The sequence below is a fragment of the Eimeria acervulina genome, genomic scaffold, assembly GCF_000499425.1.
Source record: "Eimeria acervulina Houghton genomic scaffold, Eah_scaff111, whole genome shotgun sequence".
In the NCBI taxonomy this organism is placed as follows: Eukaryota; Apicomplexa; class Conoidasida; order Eucoccidiorida; family Eimeriidae; genus Eimeria; species Eimeria acervulina.
In genome coordinates, this window is record NW_013549420.1 from 44,868 (window position 1) to 65,000 (window position 20,133).

At 53.5% G+C, this 20,133-nt stretch overlaps 3 protein-coding genes across 3 annotated transcripts; 2 read left to right on the forward strand and 1 right to left on the reverse strand.

Annotated features, from left to right (window-relative positions):
- On the forward strand, positions 1-2,016 carry EAH_00017420 (hypothetical protein; the record flags this gene model as incomplete). The annotated part of the gene is made up of 1 exon (XM_013393863.1): positions 1-2,016. One exon carries the CDS (start codon positions 1-3, stop codon positions 2,014-2,016), a length of 2,016 nt encoding a protein of 671 aa, XP_013249317.1.
- Positions 2,017-3,499: 1,483 nt separating this feature from the next.
- EAH_00017430 (hypothetical protein, conserved) lies at positions 3,500-8,882 on the reverse strand (the record flags this gene model as incomplete). The annotated part of the gene is made up of 3 exons (XM_013393864.1): positions 3,500-3,531; positions 3,732-4,151; positions 4,466-8,882. 3 exons carry the CDS (start codon positions 8,880-8,882, stop codon positions 3,500-3,502), a joined length of 4,869 nt encoding a protein of 1,622 aa, XP_013249318.1.
- Positions 8,883-11,327: 2,445 nt separating this feature from the next.
- EAH_00017440 (SOH1 domain-containing protein, putative) lies at positions 11,328-18,935 on the forward strand (the record flags this gene model as incomplete). Its single annotated transcript, XM_013393865.1, has 8 exons — positions 11,328-11,440; positions 11,635-12,317; positions 12,737-12,897; positions 13,061-15,760; positions 16,021-16,978; positions 17,588-17,622; positions 17,843-18,469; positions 18,687-18,935. The coding sequence occupies 8 exons, from the start codon at positions 11,328-11,330 to the stop codon at positions 18,933-18,935; spliced, it is 5,526 nt and encodes a 1,841-aa protein (XP_013249319.1).
- Between the last annotated feature and the right edge of the window lie 1,198 nt (positions 18,936-20,133).

Consider the following 20,133-nt stretch of genomic DNA (forward strand, 5'->3'; position numbering starts at 1 on the left):
ATGATGTCGAAGGGGACGGGGGGGTCGAGGCCCTCCAGCAGCAGCAGCAGCAGCAGCAGGAGTAGCAGCAGCAGCAGCAGCTACAGGCCTTCTTCGTCTATGGGGTTTATCGATGTCGCATTCGCCGGCTCTGCTGCTCCATCTGCAGCAGCAGCCGCAGCAGCAGCAGCCTCAGCAGCAGGAGCTGCGGGAGGCAGCAGCAGCGACGCAGACAGCCTCGAGCTGCAGCAGCTGCAGCAAGAAACAGCAGCAGATATCCCCTCTCTCTCTTTGCAGCACTTTACTCACGCTTCTCTGCACAGCGAAGACGAACAGCCAAGCAGCAGCAGAAGCAGCTGCAGGGAGAGCAGCAGGCGCAGGAGCGCCAGCACCGACTGCAGCAGCAACAGCAGCAGCAGCAGCAGCAAGAAGGCAGGATTGAGATTTGCTGTAGACGGACTGATCTCAAAGCGCAGCGGGAAGTGTACAGACGGCTGTGGTGATGAAGCTGGCTGCAGCAGCAGCTGCTGCTTCTTCTCTCCTGCTGCTAGACCCACTTCTTGCTGCTCTCTGCTGCTGTCTCTCTTTCGACTGCGCAGCAGCAGCAGCAGCAGCGGAATGAGAAGGCCTTCTCCCTGGCTGCTGGTGTGGGGTCGCGGTTTGCTGCTGCTGCTGGCAGCTGTAGCAGTTGCTGCTCTCTCCCAGCTCGCCTTAGGCCCCCTATACAGACGGCAGCAGGAGCAGCAGCAGGAGCAGCAGCAGCAGCAGCAGCAGCAGGTGCTGCTGGTAAACGGAACTCAGTGGACGCCTTATCAGCTGGGGAGCGACGTGATGCTGCTGCTGCTGGTGCTGCTGAGCTGCTGGAGGTGGAAGCAGCTGCAGCAGGAGCTGCGTGCTGCAGTGTTGCTGCGCTTTGCTTCTTGTTTGTTGTTTGGTTTGGTGCTGCGCTTGCTGCTGTCTCTCTCCTTGAGCGAGGTGTACATGCACCGGGGCGCAGCCGTGCTGCTGCAGCACCCCAGCACAAGCAGCAGCAGCGTTGAGAGTTTGCTGCTGGCTTTGAGGTTTGTGTTTGGCTGCTGCCTACCCTCAAACGTAGATGCTGCTCCTTCCTTCAGCTGTATGTTAGTTGTTCAGTTGTTTATTTTCGGGTGTACGTACAGCTCTTGCTGGGGGCCTCCGCTGCAGCTGCTGCAGCTGCTGCAGCTGCTGCTGATTACTGCTGCGTCTGCTGCCAGCTGCTTCTGCAGCGTGTGGGGAGGGATCCGCTCCTCATTTGAGTGGCTGCTGGCCTTTGCTGTTGCTGCTTGCTGCTGCTGCTGCTATCATTTGCTGCTATATGCAGCAACAAACTCTCTGTTCACCAGGCTGAGAGCGCAGCTGCAGACGAAGGAGTATGCACAGCAACAGCAGCTGTTGCAGCAGCTGCAGCAGCAGCAGCAGGACCATCACGTGGTCGTGCTGCAGCACATTCCACAGCAGCAGCACAAGAAAAAGAAGAAGCATACATCAGCAGCAAAAGAAGCAGCAGCCATGACACCAACAGCAACAACAGCAACGACAGCAGCAGCAGCTTCTTCTGCTGCTGCTGCTGCTGCTGCTGGTTTCTGGTTTAGTTTGTTGCGGGGTCTCTACAGGCTTGTGCTGCACTTGGAGGCAGCAAAGGAGAGGGTTTTATATTGTTTGCTGCCGCCTCAAGCCAGCATGCTGCAGCGCAGCTGCAGCGCGACGCCGCTGCGGCAGCAGCAGCAGCAGCTGCAGCACAAGCTGCACCGTCTTCAATCCGATGAGGGTCTTCCAGTTGCTAAGCGCCTCCCCTTCGCCTCTGCAGCAGCAGCAGCAGCAGCAGCAGGAGAGGAGGAGCAGCAGATGCTAGAGGACCAGCAGCTGCTGCAAGCAATATCTCGGTGCTGTTTTGTACAGGGTGCAGCAGCAGCAGCAGCAGGTGTGAGGTTTCAAAGGGGCTTGGGGTGTATGTACACCTGCAGCGACGAAGAAGAAGCTGCAGCGGCGCCGAACGCAGCAGCAACAGCGCTGTAGACCCCAGTTGCTGCAGCAGCAGCAGCAGCAGCATCAGCAGCAGCATCAGCAGCAGCAGGCGATGACGTACAGATGCAGACAGCTGCTGCAGTATGTACAGAATTTATGTTTTAGGTTTGCAGCAGCAGGAGCTGCTGCGCCTGCTGCTTCCGAAGTCCAGCAGCAGCAGCAGCAGCAGCAGGAAGTAAAGAAAAATGTAAAGCAAATTAAGGGGGGATAGTGCGCGACAGCAGGTCCTGCTGCTGCTGCTGCTGCTGCTGCTGAGTGGAGAGACTGTACAGAGACAGAGAGAGGGGGCGGCGGACGCATGAAGGCGCCGCAGCAACAGCAGCAGCAGCAGCAGCAGCAGCGATTATTGCTGCAGCAGGCAGCCCCCCTCCGTTGACGAAGCTGCTGCTGTGAGCAGTGCTACAGCAGCAGCAGGAAGAAGTTTGTATATACTTTTTGTTAGAGTGCATGCGTTTACTTTTAAGAAAGAAAAAAAAAGAGTTGCGGTTTACTTGGTTTGGGTTTTTATCGTCTATGCGCCAGCAGAAGGCAGAGACAAACAAATAACAAAAATGTAGACAAACAAACACCTGCATGTACACCCCAGATACCTGCATGTACACCTCAACAAGGTGTATGTACACCTTATTCAGGTGTATATACACCCCAATTCAGGTGTATGTTCAGCCCATTGAGGTGTATGTACAGCGCAACCACCTGCATGTACACCCCAAAAAGGTGTATGTAGACCCCTTCCAGGTGTATGTAGATTACATTCAGGTGTATGTACACCCCATTTAGGTGTATGTACACCTCAGGAAGGTGTACATACACCCGAACTGAGGTGTATGTACACCGCATTGAGGTGTATATAAGGCCGAGCTGAGTGCACATGCATGCATAACTGCAAGTTAACTCAGCGAAGATTAGCAGATTCATATATTGACTTCACTTAGGTGTATATACACCGAAATGAAGTGTACATACACCTGAATGACGTGTATATACACCTCATTCAGCTGTACATACACCTAAATGAGGTGTACATACACCTGAACAAGGTGTACATACACCTGAATTGGGGTGTAGTGTTGCAGTGTATGCGCAGCTGGCTGTGATGTTTGCTTTGCGGTGTATTGCCGGCTATGAACTTCAGTTAAATTAAATTTTATGTAAATCTTTTGTTTTTATTTACGCGGACGTAAAACACAGCAGCTCCTCTCGCTAGGAAGACAGACTAACAGCAAATAAAACTGCAGCAGCAGTAGCAGCAGCAACAGCAGCAGCTACAGCAGCATCAGAGCAGATGCAGCAAAACGCTGCAGCAGGTAGAGATGCTACGATTGTTCAGCGGTGGCAGTATGCTGCTGCTGCTGTTGCTGCTGCTGCACAAGAGCGCTGCGAAGAACGGGTGCTGCTGCTGCTGCTGCTGCTGCCGGAGCAGCAGCAGCACCAGCAAGAACAGCTTGCAGCCCTCATCCGCTGACTGCTTCTCTCAACCCTTCTGCTGCAGCAATGCGAGACAATCTGCAGCAGCAGCAACAACAGCAGCAAGAACAGCAGCAGCAACAGTAGCAGCAGCAGGATCAGTAAAGTAGCAGCAGCAACAGCAGCAACAACAGCAATAGCAGCAGCAATGTCATCAGTAGCTGCATCACGACAGCAACAAGTACACAAGCAGCAACAGCAGCAGAGCAGCAGCAGCAGCAGTAGCAATCGAGACCCACCGGCAATTTGCTGCGCCGTAGCAGCAGAGTTCGCCTGCTGCAGCAGCAGCAGCAACAGCCGCTGACACGCTGCAGCAGCTGCTCCGCTGCTGCAGCCATCTTGCGAAATCGCTGCTGCAGATGCATCTGCTGCTGCTGCATCTGCTGCTGCTGCTGCTCCAGGTTGGAGGGAGCCGCAGCAGCTGTTCTTGTCTTTGCTGCTGCTCAGGAAGGCAAGCCTGAGCAGACAGGCTACCTTCTGTCGCTCTGCTGAGCTCAGCTGTATCTGCTGCTGGTGCTGCTGGTGCTGCTGCTGCTGGTCAGAGGTGATGGCTATGGAGTGCAGTAGCAGCAGCAGCTGCTCATTGCCTCGTTGTCGTTGCTGCAGCAGCGCAGCAGCAACGCCTGAAGCAAACTGCTGCTGAGGGTTCCGCTGCAATGCTGCAGCAAACAATAAACACAAACCACAGAGTATAGATATGCAACAGCAGCAACAGCAGGAGCAACAATAGCAGCAACAGCAGCAGCAGCAATACAATACACTCGCTAGCAATACAAAGAGCACCAGCAGCAGGGGGCAGACAAACACAGCAAAGAATACTAGCACAAGAAGAGCAGCAGCACGAGCAGCAGCAGCAACAGCAGACGCAGCAATAAGACGAAGAACAGAAGCAGCCGCAAGAGCAGCAGGAGCACCAAGAGCAGCAGCAGCAGCAGCAGCAGCAGCAGCAGCAGCAGCTTCCCCTGTGCCCCACCGTTGGTGAGAGCTGCTGCAGTTGTTTTGGGGTGTAGCAGCAGCATCTGAGGCAGCGCCAACAGGACGACTTGCTGCAGCTTTGCAGCAGCTGCTGCTGCTTCTTGCTGCTGCTGTTGCTGTTGCAGCAGCTGTTGCTGCAGCAGCAGCTGCTGCTGTTGCGGCTGGGCCAGAGGCCTGCTGCAGCAGCAAGACAGCGCCACAGCAGCAGCAAAGAGAGGAGCAGCAGCAGCAAACATATGCCTGCTGCAGATATAATGTCTTATAAACTGGCAGAGCTCATCAGCAAACGGCAGCAGAATTGCTGCTGCTGCTGCTGCTGCTAGCTGCGCATACACCTCAATAGTATCACACACTGCCTGTACTGCTGCTCTCTCCCCGTCTAGCAGCTGCAGGCCTACAGAGGCATTGCCCTCGTGGTGCTGCAGCAGCAGGTCTGCAGCAGCTGCAGCAGCAGCAGCAGCAGCAGGGCTGCGCTGCTGCAGCAGCCTGCATGCTGGCAGTGCTATCTTCATGTTTGTTGCTGCTGCCTTCTGCGTAAAATCAAGGAGGGCCTCCAACAGAAGACGACATCGGTTTTCTAGTGTATCTGCTGCTGCTGCTGCACCTGCTGCTGCTGCTGCTGCTGCTGTTGCTGCTGCTGCTGCGTTGCTGCTGCTGCCTCTGGGATAGACGGGGAACTGCAGCACAGCAGAAGACATAGAGGTAATCATGCTGAGCCACATCGGCACAGAAACAGAATCGTCGCTGCTGCTGCTGCTGCTGCTGCTCTCCTCAAGCGAAAGCCGTCTTAGCAGCGCAGCGCTGTATTCAAGTGGCAGCTGCAGCAGCTCGTTAGCAAAGAGACCGACAGTCTGCTGCTGCTGCTGCTGTGGCTGCTGCTGCTGCTGCTGCTGCGCATGAGCCAGGATCACAGCCTCGTGTGCTGCTGCAGCAAAGCAGCGGAAGAGCTGCTGCTGCTGCTTCGTAGGGGAAATCTGTAATGTTGTCCCTACACAGAGCTGCAGCAATTCATCAGCGCCAGTTGGCGCCTTTGCTGCTGCTGCTGCTGTTGCTGCTGTTGCTGCTGTAGAAGAGCGTCCGCAGCGCTGCAGCTTGCTGTTGACAGCAGCAGCAAAAAGCATTGCACAGACATGTGCTGCTGCAGTTCGTATACGCTGCTGCTGCTTCTGCTGCTGCTGTTGCTGCTGCTGCTGCTGCAGGCCACCGGAGGCAATTGCAGACAGCAGGCAGCAGCAGCAAACAGCAACAGACGACAGCGCAGCATGGCTGCTGCAGCACCACAGCAGCAGCCGCTGCAGCAGCTGTCTCTCTCCTTCTACAACTGCAGCAGCAACAGGGTCTCGCCTCGACGCTTCAGAAAATGTGCTGCTGTTGCTGCTGCTGCTGCTGTCCCGCGCAGCAGCAGCAGCAGCAAACCACATTGCAACAGGCCCCAACTGCAGCTCGGTGAACTTGCCTCTCCAAAAGGCTTGCATATGATGCTGCTGCTGCCGCTGTTGCTGCTGTTGCTGCTGTTGCTGCTGCTGCGGCCCCATGACTGGCGCAGCAGCAGCGGCAGCAGCAGCAGCAGCAGCAAAACAGTTGCCTCGCACGCAGATGGAGAGGGGGAAATCAAGGGCTGCGTCTTCGATGGCCCGCAGGGCGTTTTGCTGCAGCAGCAGCTGCTGCTGCCGGAGCAGCAGCGCTCGTTGCTGCAGCAGTTGCTGCTGCATGTGCATGCTGTGCTGCTGTACCCTTTGCTGCAGCGGAGCTGCTGTTCCTGCTGCTGCGGGCAAGGGGGCGTCGGTGTTGTTTTCTGCTGCTGCAATCATTATATTCAAATAGAACGAGATTGCTGCTGCTCTGCTACTCTCCGCAGCAGCAGCAGCAGCAGCAGGATCACCTGAAGCAGCAGCAGCATCAGCAGCAGCAGCATCAGCAGCAACAAGCAGAGCCTTGCGGAGCCGAAGAAGGCCTCCGGTGGGCGCAGCAGCAGCTGCTGCTGCTATGAATGCAGCTAACGTGCTAGCTGTCCCTTCCACTTCTGCTGCAGCAGCAGCATCTAGCAGCAGGAACAACCGGTGGGGAGACGAAGGGCTTACAACATACACAGCCTGCTGCTGCTGCTGCTGTTGCTGTTGCTGCTGCTGCTGCTGAGTTGCAAGCACAAGGCGCAGCAGCCTCGCAACGATGTCATAAAGATAACCGCCAGGCTGCTGCTGTTGCTGTTGCTGCTGCTGCTGCTGCTGTTGCTGTTGTTGTTGCTGCTGCTGCTCGGCAGCGCAGGAGAAGAGAAAGACGGGGTCAGCGGCTCTCGCACTGAGGAGGCGGTGCAGCAGCTGAGCAGCAAAGCGCGCTTGGGTGCATGCATGTAGCAGCAAGGGCGCCTGCTGCTGCTGCTGCTGCTGCTGCCCGTGTGGAGAGGCGCTGCAGCAGATGCAGCACAAAGTTGCTGCTGCGTCAGCGCACTGCAGCAGCAACAACCGACAGAGGTCCTGCTGCAGGTTGCTGCTGCAGTAGACGGCCCTTGCTGCACCAACACAAGGCCCCGCTGCTTGCTGCTGCTGATGCTGCTGCTGCTGCCCAGGAGCAGCAGCAGCACAGAAACCTACAGATTCCCTTTCCACCGTTGCTGCTGCCTCTGCTATACTCCACAACCCTATGCACTGCCGGGGCCGCAGCAGCAGCAGCGGCAGCTGCTGCTGCTGCTGCTGCTGCTGCCGCTGTAGCGGCATGCTGCTTGGTGTGGTGGTAGCAGCAGCAGCTGCAGCAGCAGCAGGAACAGAAAGAAGGGCGCTTATGCACAGCCTCCCTGCTGCAGCAAGAGCAGCTGTTGCTTCCTGCTGCAGCTGCAGCAGCAGCTGCGTGGTGAATGCACGAGGTGCAGCAGCAGCAGCGGCAGCTGCTGCTGCAAACAGCAGCGGCAACGGGCCCTGATGCTGCAGCGGGTGCTGCAGCAGCTGCAGCAGCAGCTGCTGCTGCTGCTGCTGCCCCTGTAGGGAAGCTGCTGCTGCTGGTATCGTTTGCTGCCACACGCTGCAGGCCTTAGCGAGCTCCCGCGAGCTCGTAGCAGCAGCAGTAGCAGCAGCAACAGCAGCAGGAGTGCTGGGTATTGCTGCAGCAACAAAGGCATCCACTGCAGCTATCAGCCCTTCAGGTGTAGCGGTATCAGCAGCAGCAGCAGCAGCAGCGAGAGGAGGGCCCCCGAGCCAACAGCTCAGTGAGACGCGCAGCAGCAGCACCGCCTGTTCTGCTGCTGCTGCTGCTGCTGCAGCTGCAGCAGAAGCAGTTGCGGCTGCCAGCGGTGTTCCTTGCATGCCTTCTGCTGCTGCTGCTGCAGTAACAGCAGCAGCCGCAATACAGGAGCTGCTGCAGCAAACGTAAGCTGCTGCTGCCCTCAGAAAATGATGCTCCAGCGGCAGCAGCAGATCTGCTGCTTCTACAAACCACAACACAACACCGGGTTTCCTGATGCTGCTGCTGCTGCTGCTGCTGTTGCTGCAGGCAAGGATGCAAGCGCGGCTTTGAGGTTGCAGCAGCAGCTCTGCTGCAGCAGGGCAGCGGAATTCTGCTGCACATGACAGCCCCGCTGCTGCTGCCGCTGCAGCAGGCGCTGCTTCTTGTGGGGTGCCTGCATGCAGCAGCAGCAGCTGCAAGCAAAACCCTACAAGCGCGTAAACGTCAGCAAGCAGCAGCAGCAGCAACGGAAAGGCGAGCAGCTGCAGCAGCAGCTGCAGCAATTCGCAGCTCAAGCGGCGCTGCAGCAAACCCAAGTCCACCACCAGGCGCAAAGAGCTGCTACGGCAGCAGTTGCTGCTGCTCCTGCTGCAGCTGCTGCAGCTGCTGCAGCAGCGATCAGCCAGCAAATTGGCTCGGCAAGTAGGTGCTGCTGTTGCTGCTGCAGCAGCAGCGCGAGCAGCAGCAACTGGCGGCAAAGAAAAGGCAGCAAGCAGATGCTTCCGAAGAGCCGTCCTGAACGAGCAGCAAGCTGCTGCTGCTGCTGCTACTGCATCTGGAGCAGCAGCAGCAGCAGTTGCTGCTGCTGCAGCGCCTGTTGCATCTGCATCTTCAGTGAGGGTTGCGCTGCATCCGACACAGCAGCAAAATGATGCGTTTGCTGCAGCAAGCCTATTGAGGTGTACATACACCTCAGGAGAAACCCTGCTGCTGCTCCGTACCTGCCTCAGCTGCGCTGCTGCTTGCTGCAGTGCTGCTGCTGCAAACCCCCCTCTTGCTGCTAGCAGCAAAATTTTGTTCACCTCATTTGTAGCAGCAGCAGCAGCATCCGCCCCTCCCGCAGCAACAGCAGGTGCAGCAGCAGCAAGTACATCAGCTGCAGCAGCAGGTGCAGCAGCAGGTGCAGCAGCAAGTGCAGCAGCAGCAGCAATTGAGCCGCCTGCTGGAGTTTGCTGCGAATTTTCTTCTGCTGCTGCCATGTGTTATCCTCTCTTGTTATAACTGCGTATTTATTTATTTATTTATTTATTTATTTGCTCTGCTGCATTCGCGCGTTGCTCCAGTTGCTGGTCGCAGCAGATGTAAATGTTGCTGCTGCTGGTGGTGGTGTTACTGTTGCTCCTGCTGCTGTTGCTGCTGCTGTTGTTGTTGCAGCTGTTGCTGCTGCTGCTGTTACTGCTGTTGTTGCTGCTGCTGATGCTGCTGCTGTTGCTACTGCTGCTGTTGCCGTTGTTGCTCCAGGAGAGGGCTCATTCACCGCTGCTGCTGTTGCTGTTGAGTTGGCATGTGGTGTGGCCTCTGCTGCTGCAGCTGCTGCTGCTGCAGCAACTGCTGCTGCAACAACTGCTGCTGCAGCTGCTGCTGCTGCAGCAACTGCTGCTGCAACAACTGCTGCTGCAGCGACTGCTGCTGCTGCAATTGCTGCTGCTGCAGCTGCAGCTGCTGCGGCGGTGTGTAGATATCTGCTAAGAGGCGTTATTTGTTTTGTTGTTTTTGTTTAAAATAAAAAAATAATTTAATATTATTTTAAGAAAGAAGCAATAAAATAAGCAGCAGCAGCAGCAACAACAGCAGCAAGAGCAACCAGGGCTTGTCTTGCAGCAACAGTCGGCCCCACACCCGCAGAAGATCTAGGGTTTAGGCTTTAGGGTTTAGGGATTAGAGTTTAGGGTTTAGAGTTTAGGGTTTGAAGGGCAGCATTTATTCTTATTATATTATTTTTTGCTGCTGTTAGCCTTCACCTCCGCAGTTTATTTGCTGCTGTGTTAATAGGGGTGGGGTTGTTGGGTTGCTGCTGCCTTCTGCTGCTGCTCTTAGGGTTTAGGGTTTAGGCTTGAGGGTTTAGGGTTTAGGGTCTTAAGCGATTTACGAATACCCTCTAAAGACAGCAGCGAGAGCCGCTAGCTAACTAGCTAGCCAGCAGACACCCCTCCACGAGCTAGCTCGTTAGCTAGCTAGCTGCCTAGCTAGATAACCAGCTAGCTGCATAACTAGCATTCCTTTAGCAGGTTAGCTGGCTGGCTGCAGCCATTCTGCTAGCTAGCTAACTACCGGAATGGCTAGCTAGCTAGCTAGCTAGCTAGCTAGCAGAATATCTAGCTAGTTAGCTAGCTACCGGAATGTCTCCAGCTAGCCAGATGGCTAGCTAAAGGAATGCTGCATTCTGATAGCTAGCTAGCTAGCTAGCTAGCCATTCTGCTGGGTAGCTCTTTAGCAGCGTGTCTGCGGTCAGCCAGCTAGTCTGCTTCTAGGGCGTTGTATATTGAGGTGTACAGCTAGCTAGCTAGCTGGCTAGCTAGCCAACACAATGGCTAGCTAGCTAGCTAGCTAGATAGGTATCTAGCTAGCTGAGAACAGCAGCCAGCGAGCGCAACCGTTGGCTAACTGGGGGAGTAGCAGGCAGGCACCTGCTGCTGCTGCTGCTTCTGCTGGTGCTGCTGCTGCTGCTGTTGCTTCTTTGTCTGGGTAGATAAAATGTCGTTATATATTTTTCTTCGTTGTTATTTTAATGAAGACAAACAAACAATTTGTAAAAAGGAGTTGAGCTGCTGTCTGCTGCATGCACGGATGTTTGCTGCTGTTCTTAAGCAGCAACAGAAAAAGCTTTATAAAACAAACAAATAAAATAAAAAGCAGTTGTTGCTGCTGCAGTTGTTGCTGCTGCAGTTGCCTGTGTTGCAGTTGTTGCTGCTGCAGTTGCCTGTGCTGCAATTGCTTCTGCTGCAGTTGTTGCTGCTGCAGTTGCTTCTGCTGCAGTTGCTTCTGCTGCAGTTGCTTCTGCGGCAATTGTTACTGCTGCAGTTGCTGCAGCTGCAGCTTTTGCTGCTGCAGTTGCTGTTGCTGCAGTTGCTGTTGCTGCAGTTGCTGTTGCTGCAGTTGCTGTTGCTGCAGTTGTTGCTGCTGCAGCAGCTGCTGCAGACAAAATTAATAATCGCAGCATCCCCTTCTCTTTTGCTGCTGCATGCAGCACAAACAAACCCCTCATTCTTTACTCCTTATTTTTATCTTCGAAGTTTATACTATTGTTATATTATATAATAATATATAATAAAATAATATTATATTATATTATATTATATTATTATATTATGTGTAAATATTTATATCATATTATAATATTATATTATTATATTATTATGTTTATATTACCACCTGTTTCTACTTGTGTAAATAATAAAAAGACTAATAAATTAATTATTTTTGTTTATTTATATTATTTATTTATTATTTTTTTAAAAGAAGGTCCCACCGGGATTCGAACCCGGGTTAGTGGATTCAAAGTCCACGGTGCTAACCACTACACTATGGAACCGACGGCCAAAAGGGTGGCATTGGGGTTTAGGGTTTAGGGTTTAGGGTTTAGGGTTTGGGGTTTAGGGTTTGGGGTTTAGTATTAAGACAGACTTTTAGCAACACATCTGGGAATGTTCTGCTTAAGACAAACCCACAGGAGCCAGCAACAGCAGCAACAGCAGCAACAGCAACAGCAGCAACAGCAGCAGCAACAGCAGCAGCAACAGCAGAAGGAAGAGCTGCAGCAGAATCTCTATAAAGGATCTTAGTTTTGCTGCAGCAATACATTTTATTGAATTAACCCTTTCTTTTTATGCTTTGTTTCATTTAAGATAGTGCTGCTCTCCCTACAAACAGCAAAAGCTTTCGAAGCCCTCAAGGCCTCACAGCAGCAGCAGCACCAGCTGCTGCAGCAGCAGCAGCAACACAGCCATGAAGGAAGTGCTGCGGCCTCAGACGACCTTCCCTACCAGTGAATTCGTACGCTACCAACTCCTTCGGCTGTAGCCCGTTTGCCTGCAGCAGCAGCAGCAGCAGCAGCAGCTGGAGCAGCAGCAGCAGCAGCAGCAGCAGGATGGCATCAAATGAACTAGCTGAGGATCCTCTGAGTGTCTCAGCCCCTGGGGCCCCACACGATATCCCCCGAGAGGCCCCACACCCATCTTCTGCTCTCTGTGAAGCAGGCGCCTCTGCACAGCAGCAGCAGCAGCAGCAGCAGCAACAACAGTCGCAGCAGCAGGACGGTGGAGCAGCAGCAGCTTTATCTGCATTTGAAAGGTCGCATGCGAAATCTTCCTCCTCCATAACGTCAGGCGCAGCAGCAGCAGCAGTACCGGCAGCAGCAGCAGCAGCAGTACCAGCAGCAGCATCAGCAGTTCCAGCGGTAACCCCAGCAGCAGCAGCAGCAGCAGCAGCACTAGCACCAGCAGCAGCAGCAGCAGCAGCACGACCACCTCCCGCAGCAGCAGCACTACCAGTACCACCACTCCCCTCCTCCTCCTCCTCCGCCGCCTCCGCCTCCGCCTCCGCAGCAGCAGCAGCAGCAGCAGGAGCAGCAGCAGGAGCAGCAGCAGGAGGTGCTTATGCAGGTTTTTATGAGAATGATATGCTGAACCGCCTGCGTTTAGAAGCAGAGTGCGAGTTTGTGCAGGCGCTGGCTAACCCCGACTATTTATTATTTTTGTCTAGGCAGGGCTTCTTTCTTGATGATAGATTTGCTGCTTATCTTCAGTATCTGCTGTACTGGCAGCAGCAGCCGTATATACAACTTATCAAGTTCCCTGTTGCACTCAAAGTGCTGCAGCTGCTGCAGCACAAAGCTAATAGAAAAGCTCTTGCTGCTGAAGGCGCCCTACAGCTCCTGCAGCAAACCCTACATCTGCACTGGCTTACACACGATATAGACGTCTATAGAGACGAAGAATAAACTGCAGCAGCAGCAGCAGCAGAAGCAGAAGCAGAAGCAGCAGACGCCTTTCTGCTGTTGCTGCCGCTGCTGCTACACACTCAAATCCGGCTGACTCTGCACTTCCACCATCAGAGGAAGCAGCAGCAGCAGCAGCAACAGCAGGAATAGGAGCAGCAGCAGCAACAGCAGCAGCAGCTGCTGCAGTAGCAGTAGCAGCAGCAACAGCAGCTGCTGCAGTAGCAGTAGCAGCAGCAGCAGCAAGTGCTGATGCTGCTGCCTGGGCGACTTCACCGGTGGGCGTGCAGGCTGCAAGCGCAGCTTCAGTATTGTGCACTCAGCAAATTTGCTGCTGCTTCGCATCCTGCTGCAGCACAGCACCCTGCTGCTGCTGCTGCTGCTGTTGCTGTTGCTGCATCAGCGGCGCCTTTTCGCTCCGCTGCCGCTGCTGTGCTGCAGCAGAACTCGCGGGGCTTTGCAGCAGCAACAGCAACAGCAGCAGCAATACCGCAGCAGCAGCAGCAGCAGGAACAGCAGGATGGAGAATGCCCGGCGCAGCAGCAGGCCTTGCAGCAGCAGCTGCTGCAGCAGCTCGACGCGTTGCTGCTGGCTGCTGTGCACCAACACCAACTGCAGCAGCAGCAACAGCAGCAGCAGCAGCAACAGCAGCAACAGCAGCAGCAACAGCAGCAGCAACAGCAGCAGCTGCTGCAGCAGACGGGTAGGCTTGTGGCGCCTATAGCGCTGTCTCTGTCTCAGACGGGTTTGCTGCTGAAGGCGCTCCTGTCTCTGCCTCTTCTTGCTGCTACTGCTTCCTTCAGGGAATTGCTGCTGCAGCATCCGCTGCTGGAGTTGGCTGTGAGGCTGATCTCCAAACACTGCTCGTCTCTCACAGCAGCAGCAACAAAAGACGCCTTGCTGCTGCTCCTCGTGCTGCCTCCCATGCAGTACCAGCAGCAGCAGCAGCAGCAGCAGCAGCAGCGGCAGCCGTGGGTTCGGCAGCAGCGGCTGCTCATAGCTCGTTTGGTGCGGCGGCTGCTGCTGGTAGGGGGAGAGCTGCAGCAGCAGCAGCAGCAACATCTGCTGCTGCTGCCGTTCCTGCTGCTGGCGAAGGACCCCTACTTTGCGCAGCAGGAAGGCTTGTGGCAGCAGCTGCTGCAGCAGCAGCTAGCTGCAGCAGGCAATGGCCCTTTGCTGCTGCAGCCGCAGCAGCAGCAAGAAGCAGCAGTGGAGATGACGCTGCAATGCCTGGCGACTGCAGCACAAACTGCTGCCAAAGCCAGCAGCAGCAGCAGCAGCAGCAGCAGCAGGCACGATCTTTCTTTTGTATATCATGCGGTGTATTGCCACCTGGGGGAGGATTGGCTTCTAGCAGCAAGCCCAGCTGCTGTTGCTGCTGCGCTGCTGCAGCTGTGCCGCATGCAGGTATTGTCTCCTTCTTTATTTGGTGCTGCTGTTGAGAGCCTTCTCTCCAGTGCGCTGCTGCAGCGGGAGCAGCAACTGCTGCAACTGCTGCGGCTGCTGGCGATATGTAAAAACTACTTCAGCAGCAGAACTAGCCCTGCAGCAGCAGCAGCAGCAGCTGCTGCTGCTGCTGCTGCAGCAAGAGGAGGCCTTGAACCCAACTACGCCCGCAGTGTCTCGCTGCCTCCCCCTAAGGATTTGCTGCTGCTGCAGCAGCAGCAACTGCTGCAGCAGCAACAGCTGCTGATGCAGCAGCATCCGCTGTACACGGAGCGCTGCCGGCTGTTGCTGCGGCTGCTGCGGCTGAGGGTGTCTATGAGAGCGGAGGCAGCAGCAGCAGCAGCAGCAACAACAATTGAAGAGGGGTTTGCTCTTACTGAGTTGCTGCCAGCATCTAATGCGTACAAAGCTGCGCTGCTGCGGCGCTGCTGCAACGGGTTGCTGCAGGAACTTCAGCAGCCGCAGCAGTTTGCTGCTGCGCTGCTGCTGCTGAGTCGCTTGGGGGTAGGGCATGGGTCTTCTGTTCGGTTTGCTGCTGCTGCTGCTGCTGCTCGCCTGTTGCCGGGCCTGCAGCCGCAGCAGTTTGCTGCACTGCTGTTGCAGCTGCCCTTTCCAAATACATTTGCTGCTCTTATTGCTGCAAACAAGGCAGCAAAGTCTGCTGCTACTGCTGCTGCAGTGCAGCTCGCATCCGCGGTCGTGCAGCAGCAACTGCTCCTGCAGCAGCAGCAGCAGCAGCAGCAGCAGCAAGAACTGCTTCTGGGCGATTCCACCACCAATTTACCTGCCTTGTCGAGCCCAGCAGCAGCAGCAACAGCAGCAACAACAACACGCAGCTGCAGCGGGCCTGCAGGAATAAGAACAGCAGAAGCAGCAGCAGCAACAGCAGCAGGAGCAGCAGCACCAGCAGCAGGCAGTGAAGCGCTTGCTGCTACTGATGTAATTGTCTCTCTGCTGCATAAGATGCGTGTGATTGGCTTCTGTCGCTTTGCAGCTGAAGCTGTTGCTGCTTGCTGCGCTGCAGTTGCTGCTGCTGCACCCTCTTCCTTTCCAGCCCCAGCAGCAGCAGCAGGAACAGGAGCAGCAGCAAGAAGAGGAGGGCTTGCTGCTCTCTCCCTGCCGCAGCTAACTGCAGCAGCAGAATGTTTTGCTGCTACTAACAGCACTGTTCCTTACCCGCTTCTTGCTGCTGTGCTGCAGCGGCTGCGGGCCTCAGGGGGTGCAGCAGCAGCAGCAACAGTTGCTGCTCTCGCCAGGATTGTTGCAGCAGAGCTTTCTCATTACACCAGAGGCCTACCCCCTGCTGCTACTCCTGCAGCTGCTGCTGCTGCAGCTGCAGCAGCAGCAGCTGCTGCTGCTTCCAAGTCGGCCCTGCTTGAGGCAGCAAACTGCCCTGCAGCAGCAGCAGAAGAAGCAGCAAATGCAGCAGCAGCAGCAACACCAACGACAGCAGCAACAGAGGTAGGCATGCCAGCAGCAACGCGCAGCTCCTGTCAGCAGCAGCCTGTTACAGTGGTAGCAGCAGCAGCAGCAGAAGCAGCAGCAGCAGCTGCTGCTGGTGGAGCCAATGCGGATGCAGCCGCAGCAGCGGCAGCTGCTGCTGCTTCCGGTGCAGCAACGGCGCAGCAATTGCTGCGGCTGCTGCTGCAGCTAGCTGAGAAGGCGGAGCTAACAGCAGCAGAAGCCGTTGATGTTGTTTGGGCTGCTGCTGCAGCAGGAGAAGTAGCAGCAGCAGCAGCTCTCCTTCCTAGAACTACGCAGCTATGGTGAGCTACACAACAGCAGCAACAGCAGCAGCAGCATCAGAGAATGCCTGTCTCGCTGCACCTACAACAGCCACAGTTGCTGCAGCTAGTTGCGATCGTAGCAATGGTACTGGATGCAGCAGCAGAGCAACAGCAGCAGCAGCAGCGCGAAGAGCTGCAGCCAATGATTTCTTCTTGCTGCCGTGCCAGCTGAAGGATCCCGAACTGCAGCAGGGCAGCAGCACATCCACCTTCTTCTTCTTCAGCAACAACAACAGCAGCAGCAGCAGCAGCAGCAGCAGCAGCAAGTGCGTGTTGTGTGTGTGCAGCATAGCGGACTGGGATTCTCTTAAGGGAGACACTGCTGCTGCTACGCGTTTCTATGAGGCTCTGTGTCTTGCTGCAGCACACAGACAGACAGCAGCAGCAGCAGCAGAAGCCTTCAAATGCCTTGCTGCTGCGAGCAGCATCCCAGAACTGCAGCAACAGCAGCAGCAGCTTACGCCGCTGCAGCAGTTTGAGCGGCAGCTGGTCCTTCAAGAAGAGGCTGAGCAGCAACAGCACGAGCAGCAGCAGCAACAGCAGCACCAGGAGCAGCAAAAACAGCAGCAGCAGCAGCAGCAGCTTGATGAGGAGCTCTCACCTGTAGAAGCAGCAATCGATTACCTTGGAATAGGCCTCAATAGTGCTTTAGGGCAGCAGCTTGCTGCTGCTGCTGCTGCTGCTGCTGCTGCTGATGCTGCTGCACCTGCTGTTCATGCTGCAGCTTCTTCGGCTGCTGCTGCTACTGCTGACACGGCATGGGACCTACGCAAAACACCACCCGCAGAAAAAGCAGCAGCAGCAACAGCAGCAGCAGCAGCAGCAGCAGATGTTGCTGCATGCAGGCATAGCCCAAACGACAAGATACAAATACCTCTTCCTCGGCCCCCGCCCTTAGCAGCAGCAGCAGCAGCTGCTGCTGCTGCTGCAGCGGAGGCAGCAACAACAAAAACAACAACAGCAGCTGCACCAGCAACAGCTGCAGCAGAAGCAGCAGCAACAGCAACAGCAGCAGAAGCAGCAGCAGATCCTTTAGAGTTTATGCTGTTTCGTCAGCCTCTGCGTGGAGGTGCGGAGACACTGCAACGAGCAGCAGACTCAGCAATCCTCTCCGAGCTGCAAATGAGTAAGCAGCAGCAGCAGCAACAGCAGCAGCAGCAGCAGCAGCAGCAGCAGCAGCAATAGCAGCAGCAGCTGCTGCTGCACCTGGTAGTGTTTAAGATAGAGCTGTTTGTTTTTTTGTTTGTTTGTCTGCTGCTGGCGTCTTTGTTTGTACATCCCTCAATTTGCTTCTTATTTATTTATTTATTTGTTTGTTTGATTGTTTTATATATTTGTTTATTTATATACTTTATATATTTATATATCTACTTCTTTATTTGTTTGTTTATTTACAGGTTTATTTATTTAATTAGCTACTCTATTTATACATACATTTATATATTTATTTATCTGTATATTTATGCATGTACATATTTATATATTTATATATTATATATATTTATTTATAAATTATTTATTTATTTATTTATTTATTTATTTTGCTGTCTTTTATTTTTTTGTATTTTGGTGTAGCTTTGCTTCTTCACTTCAGCACCCGTGCTGCTGCTGTTTGCTGCTGCTGCTGCTGTTTGCTGCTGCTGTTTGCTGCTGCTGCTGCTGCTGTTTGCTGCTGCTGTTTGCTGCTGCTGCTGCTGCTGTTTGCTGCTGCTTTTGTTTGCTGCTTCCGCTGCAGTCTTTTCTAGCTCCCGGAGGACTCCGCGCAGACATGTGCGTCGCAAGCAAATTAGGGTTTAGGGTTTAGGGTTTAGGGTTTGCTGCTAAGGGTTAGGGTTTAGGGTTTAGGGTTTATGATTAAGGGGTCTAGGGTTTAGGGCATCTTGCTAAGTCCTGGGGATCAGAGTGAAGTGTTCAGGGCTGGGGCTTGAAGGTTAGGGTTTAGGGTTTAGGGTTTAGGGTTTAGGGTTTAGGGTTTGTTTGTGTTGGACAGCTGGAGGTTTGTATTTCCTTTGGGAGGCTGCTGCATCTTCTTCCTGTCTCCTCCTTCTTCCGCGCTGCAGCAGCAGCAGAAGCAGCAGCAGGCCCAGCAGCAGCAGCAGCAGCAGCAGCAGGGCGGCCTCGTCCTTGGGTAGTGCCGAGCACACCCGCTGCACCTTATAGCAGCAACAGCAGCAGCAGCAGCAGCAACAGCAGCAGCAGCAGGATGCTGGATTGCTTGGAGACAGGGGGATTCGCTTTGCTGCCAGCAGCAGGAGGTGAAGCTACACCCGACTGGGGCAGCGAGCAGTGGGGTGTTGGTTTGCTGCTGCTGCGAGAAGACAAAGACATCTGCTTCTCACCTTTGCTGCTGCTGCAGCGCCGCATTCATGAGCTTGCTGCTGTAGAAGCTGCTGCTGCTGCTGCCGGTTCTGCTGCTCTCCCGCGCAGAGTCTCCCGCCAGCAGCAGCAGCAGCTGCAGCTACTGCAGCAACTGCGCCTGCTGCAGCACAGGCTGCAGCAGCAGCAGCAGCAGCAGCAGCAGCAGCAGCACTTCAGGCTCAAGCCTCAGGCGGCGCTGCGGCAGCGAATGCTCTCGGATTTGTTGGGGTGGAAAATCATTTGTTTAAATGCAGACAAAGTAAACCCTAAACCCTAAACCCTAAACCCTGCTAAACCCTAAACCCTTCTAAACCCTAAACCCCTTCAAACCCTAAAACCCTAAACCCTTCTGTGCTCAACGGTGTACTTCTGCAACAGCGTCCTGCGGGGAATTTATTGAGGGTTTGGGGTTGTTGCATTTGCATTGGTTGTTTAGGGTTTAGGGTTTAGGGTTTAGGGTTTGTGTTGGTGTTTAGGCTGCCGCTCTCCTGCAGCCTGAGGCGGAGCCGCTGCTGCTGCAGCGTCTTGCTGCTGTAGCAAGAGAAGCCCCGATGCCCCCTATTCTAGCAGCAGCAGCAGCAGCAGGAACAGCAGCAGGAACAACAACAACAGCAGCAGCAGCAGCAGCAGCAGCAGCTACATGGGCAGCTGCAGCAAACCCTGAAGCTGTTCGGGAGGCAGCAGCAGCGCAGCTGCAGCGCGAGCTGTATTTTGTGTTGTCTTAGAAAAACAAAAAATATGTCAAATATAAATAAATAATATAAATAAATAATATAAATAAATATTATATATAATTAACGTAAATAAATGTTATTAGTAAATAAGTCTTATAAACAACCCTAAACCCTAAACATATAATAAATAAACAAATATAATAAATAAATAAACAAATATAATAAATAAACAAATATAATAAATAAACAAATATGATAAGCAAGGAAATATTAACGCAACAGACAAATACAATAAACAATCAAATATAAAAAACAAAGAAAAACAAACAGACAGACAAACAAACAAATACACTGAGAGGAGAACAAACAGAGAAGGAGACAAACAAAAAAAGAAAGAAGCCAAAGGGACGACAACAGACGAACAGAAGGGGGAGTCAAAACTAAACCCTAAACCCTAAACCCTATACCCTAAAACCCTAAACCCTAAAGACAGGGGGCCTCGTAGAGGAGTATGAAGTTCTGGGGGTTTGATTGAGCAGCAATAAAAACAAGAAAGAGAAATACAGCTAAAATTTGGTGATGTGTGTTTTTTAATTTGCCGAGTCCTTGCATGTCTTATAGTAGTGGTCTCAAACCCTAAACCCTAAACCCTAATGTAGGGTTTAGGGTTTAGGGGTTGAGGAGGGGGTTTGTACACCATTATATCTTTCCCTAATAAAGATTTAAATGTTCTTTTCTTGTTTAATTAAATATTAAACATATAGAGAGCTGCTTTTACACCTCCGAGCTGCAGATACACCTCAACATCGCTCGCTGGGAGGAGCCCCGGCAGTTTCTGCCTATTTTTTCCTGTTTTTTTTCATTAAAGTAATTAATTAATTTTAATTTAATTTAGTTTTTGTATTTATACAGAGAAATGTATATTATTTAATACGAATGCCCAGCTAGAGGCAGCTCAAAGCCCTGAGTTGCGGGTGCCGAGGTCTTCACAGGGGGGGCTTGGAAACCGAGTTGAAGAGAGTGTATAAACAGTTAAATATATTACTGTTTAAACTATTTAAAAGATAAAAAACGTTTATTTTATTATTATTATTAAAGCTGCAGACAGAAAGAATAAGAATTAGCTGCAGTCTCAGGGCCTACCTGCTGCAGCAGAGCTGCTCGCTTCTTCGAGAGTAGATGCGGATATTTGTTTGTTTTTTCTTGCGTGGGGTGTATATAAAACGGTATAATAAATAAAAATAATAAT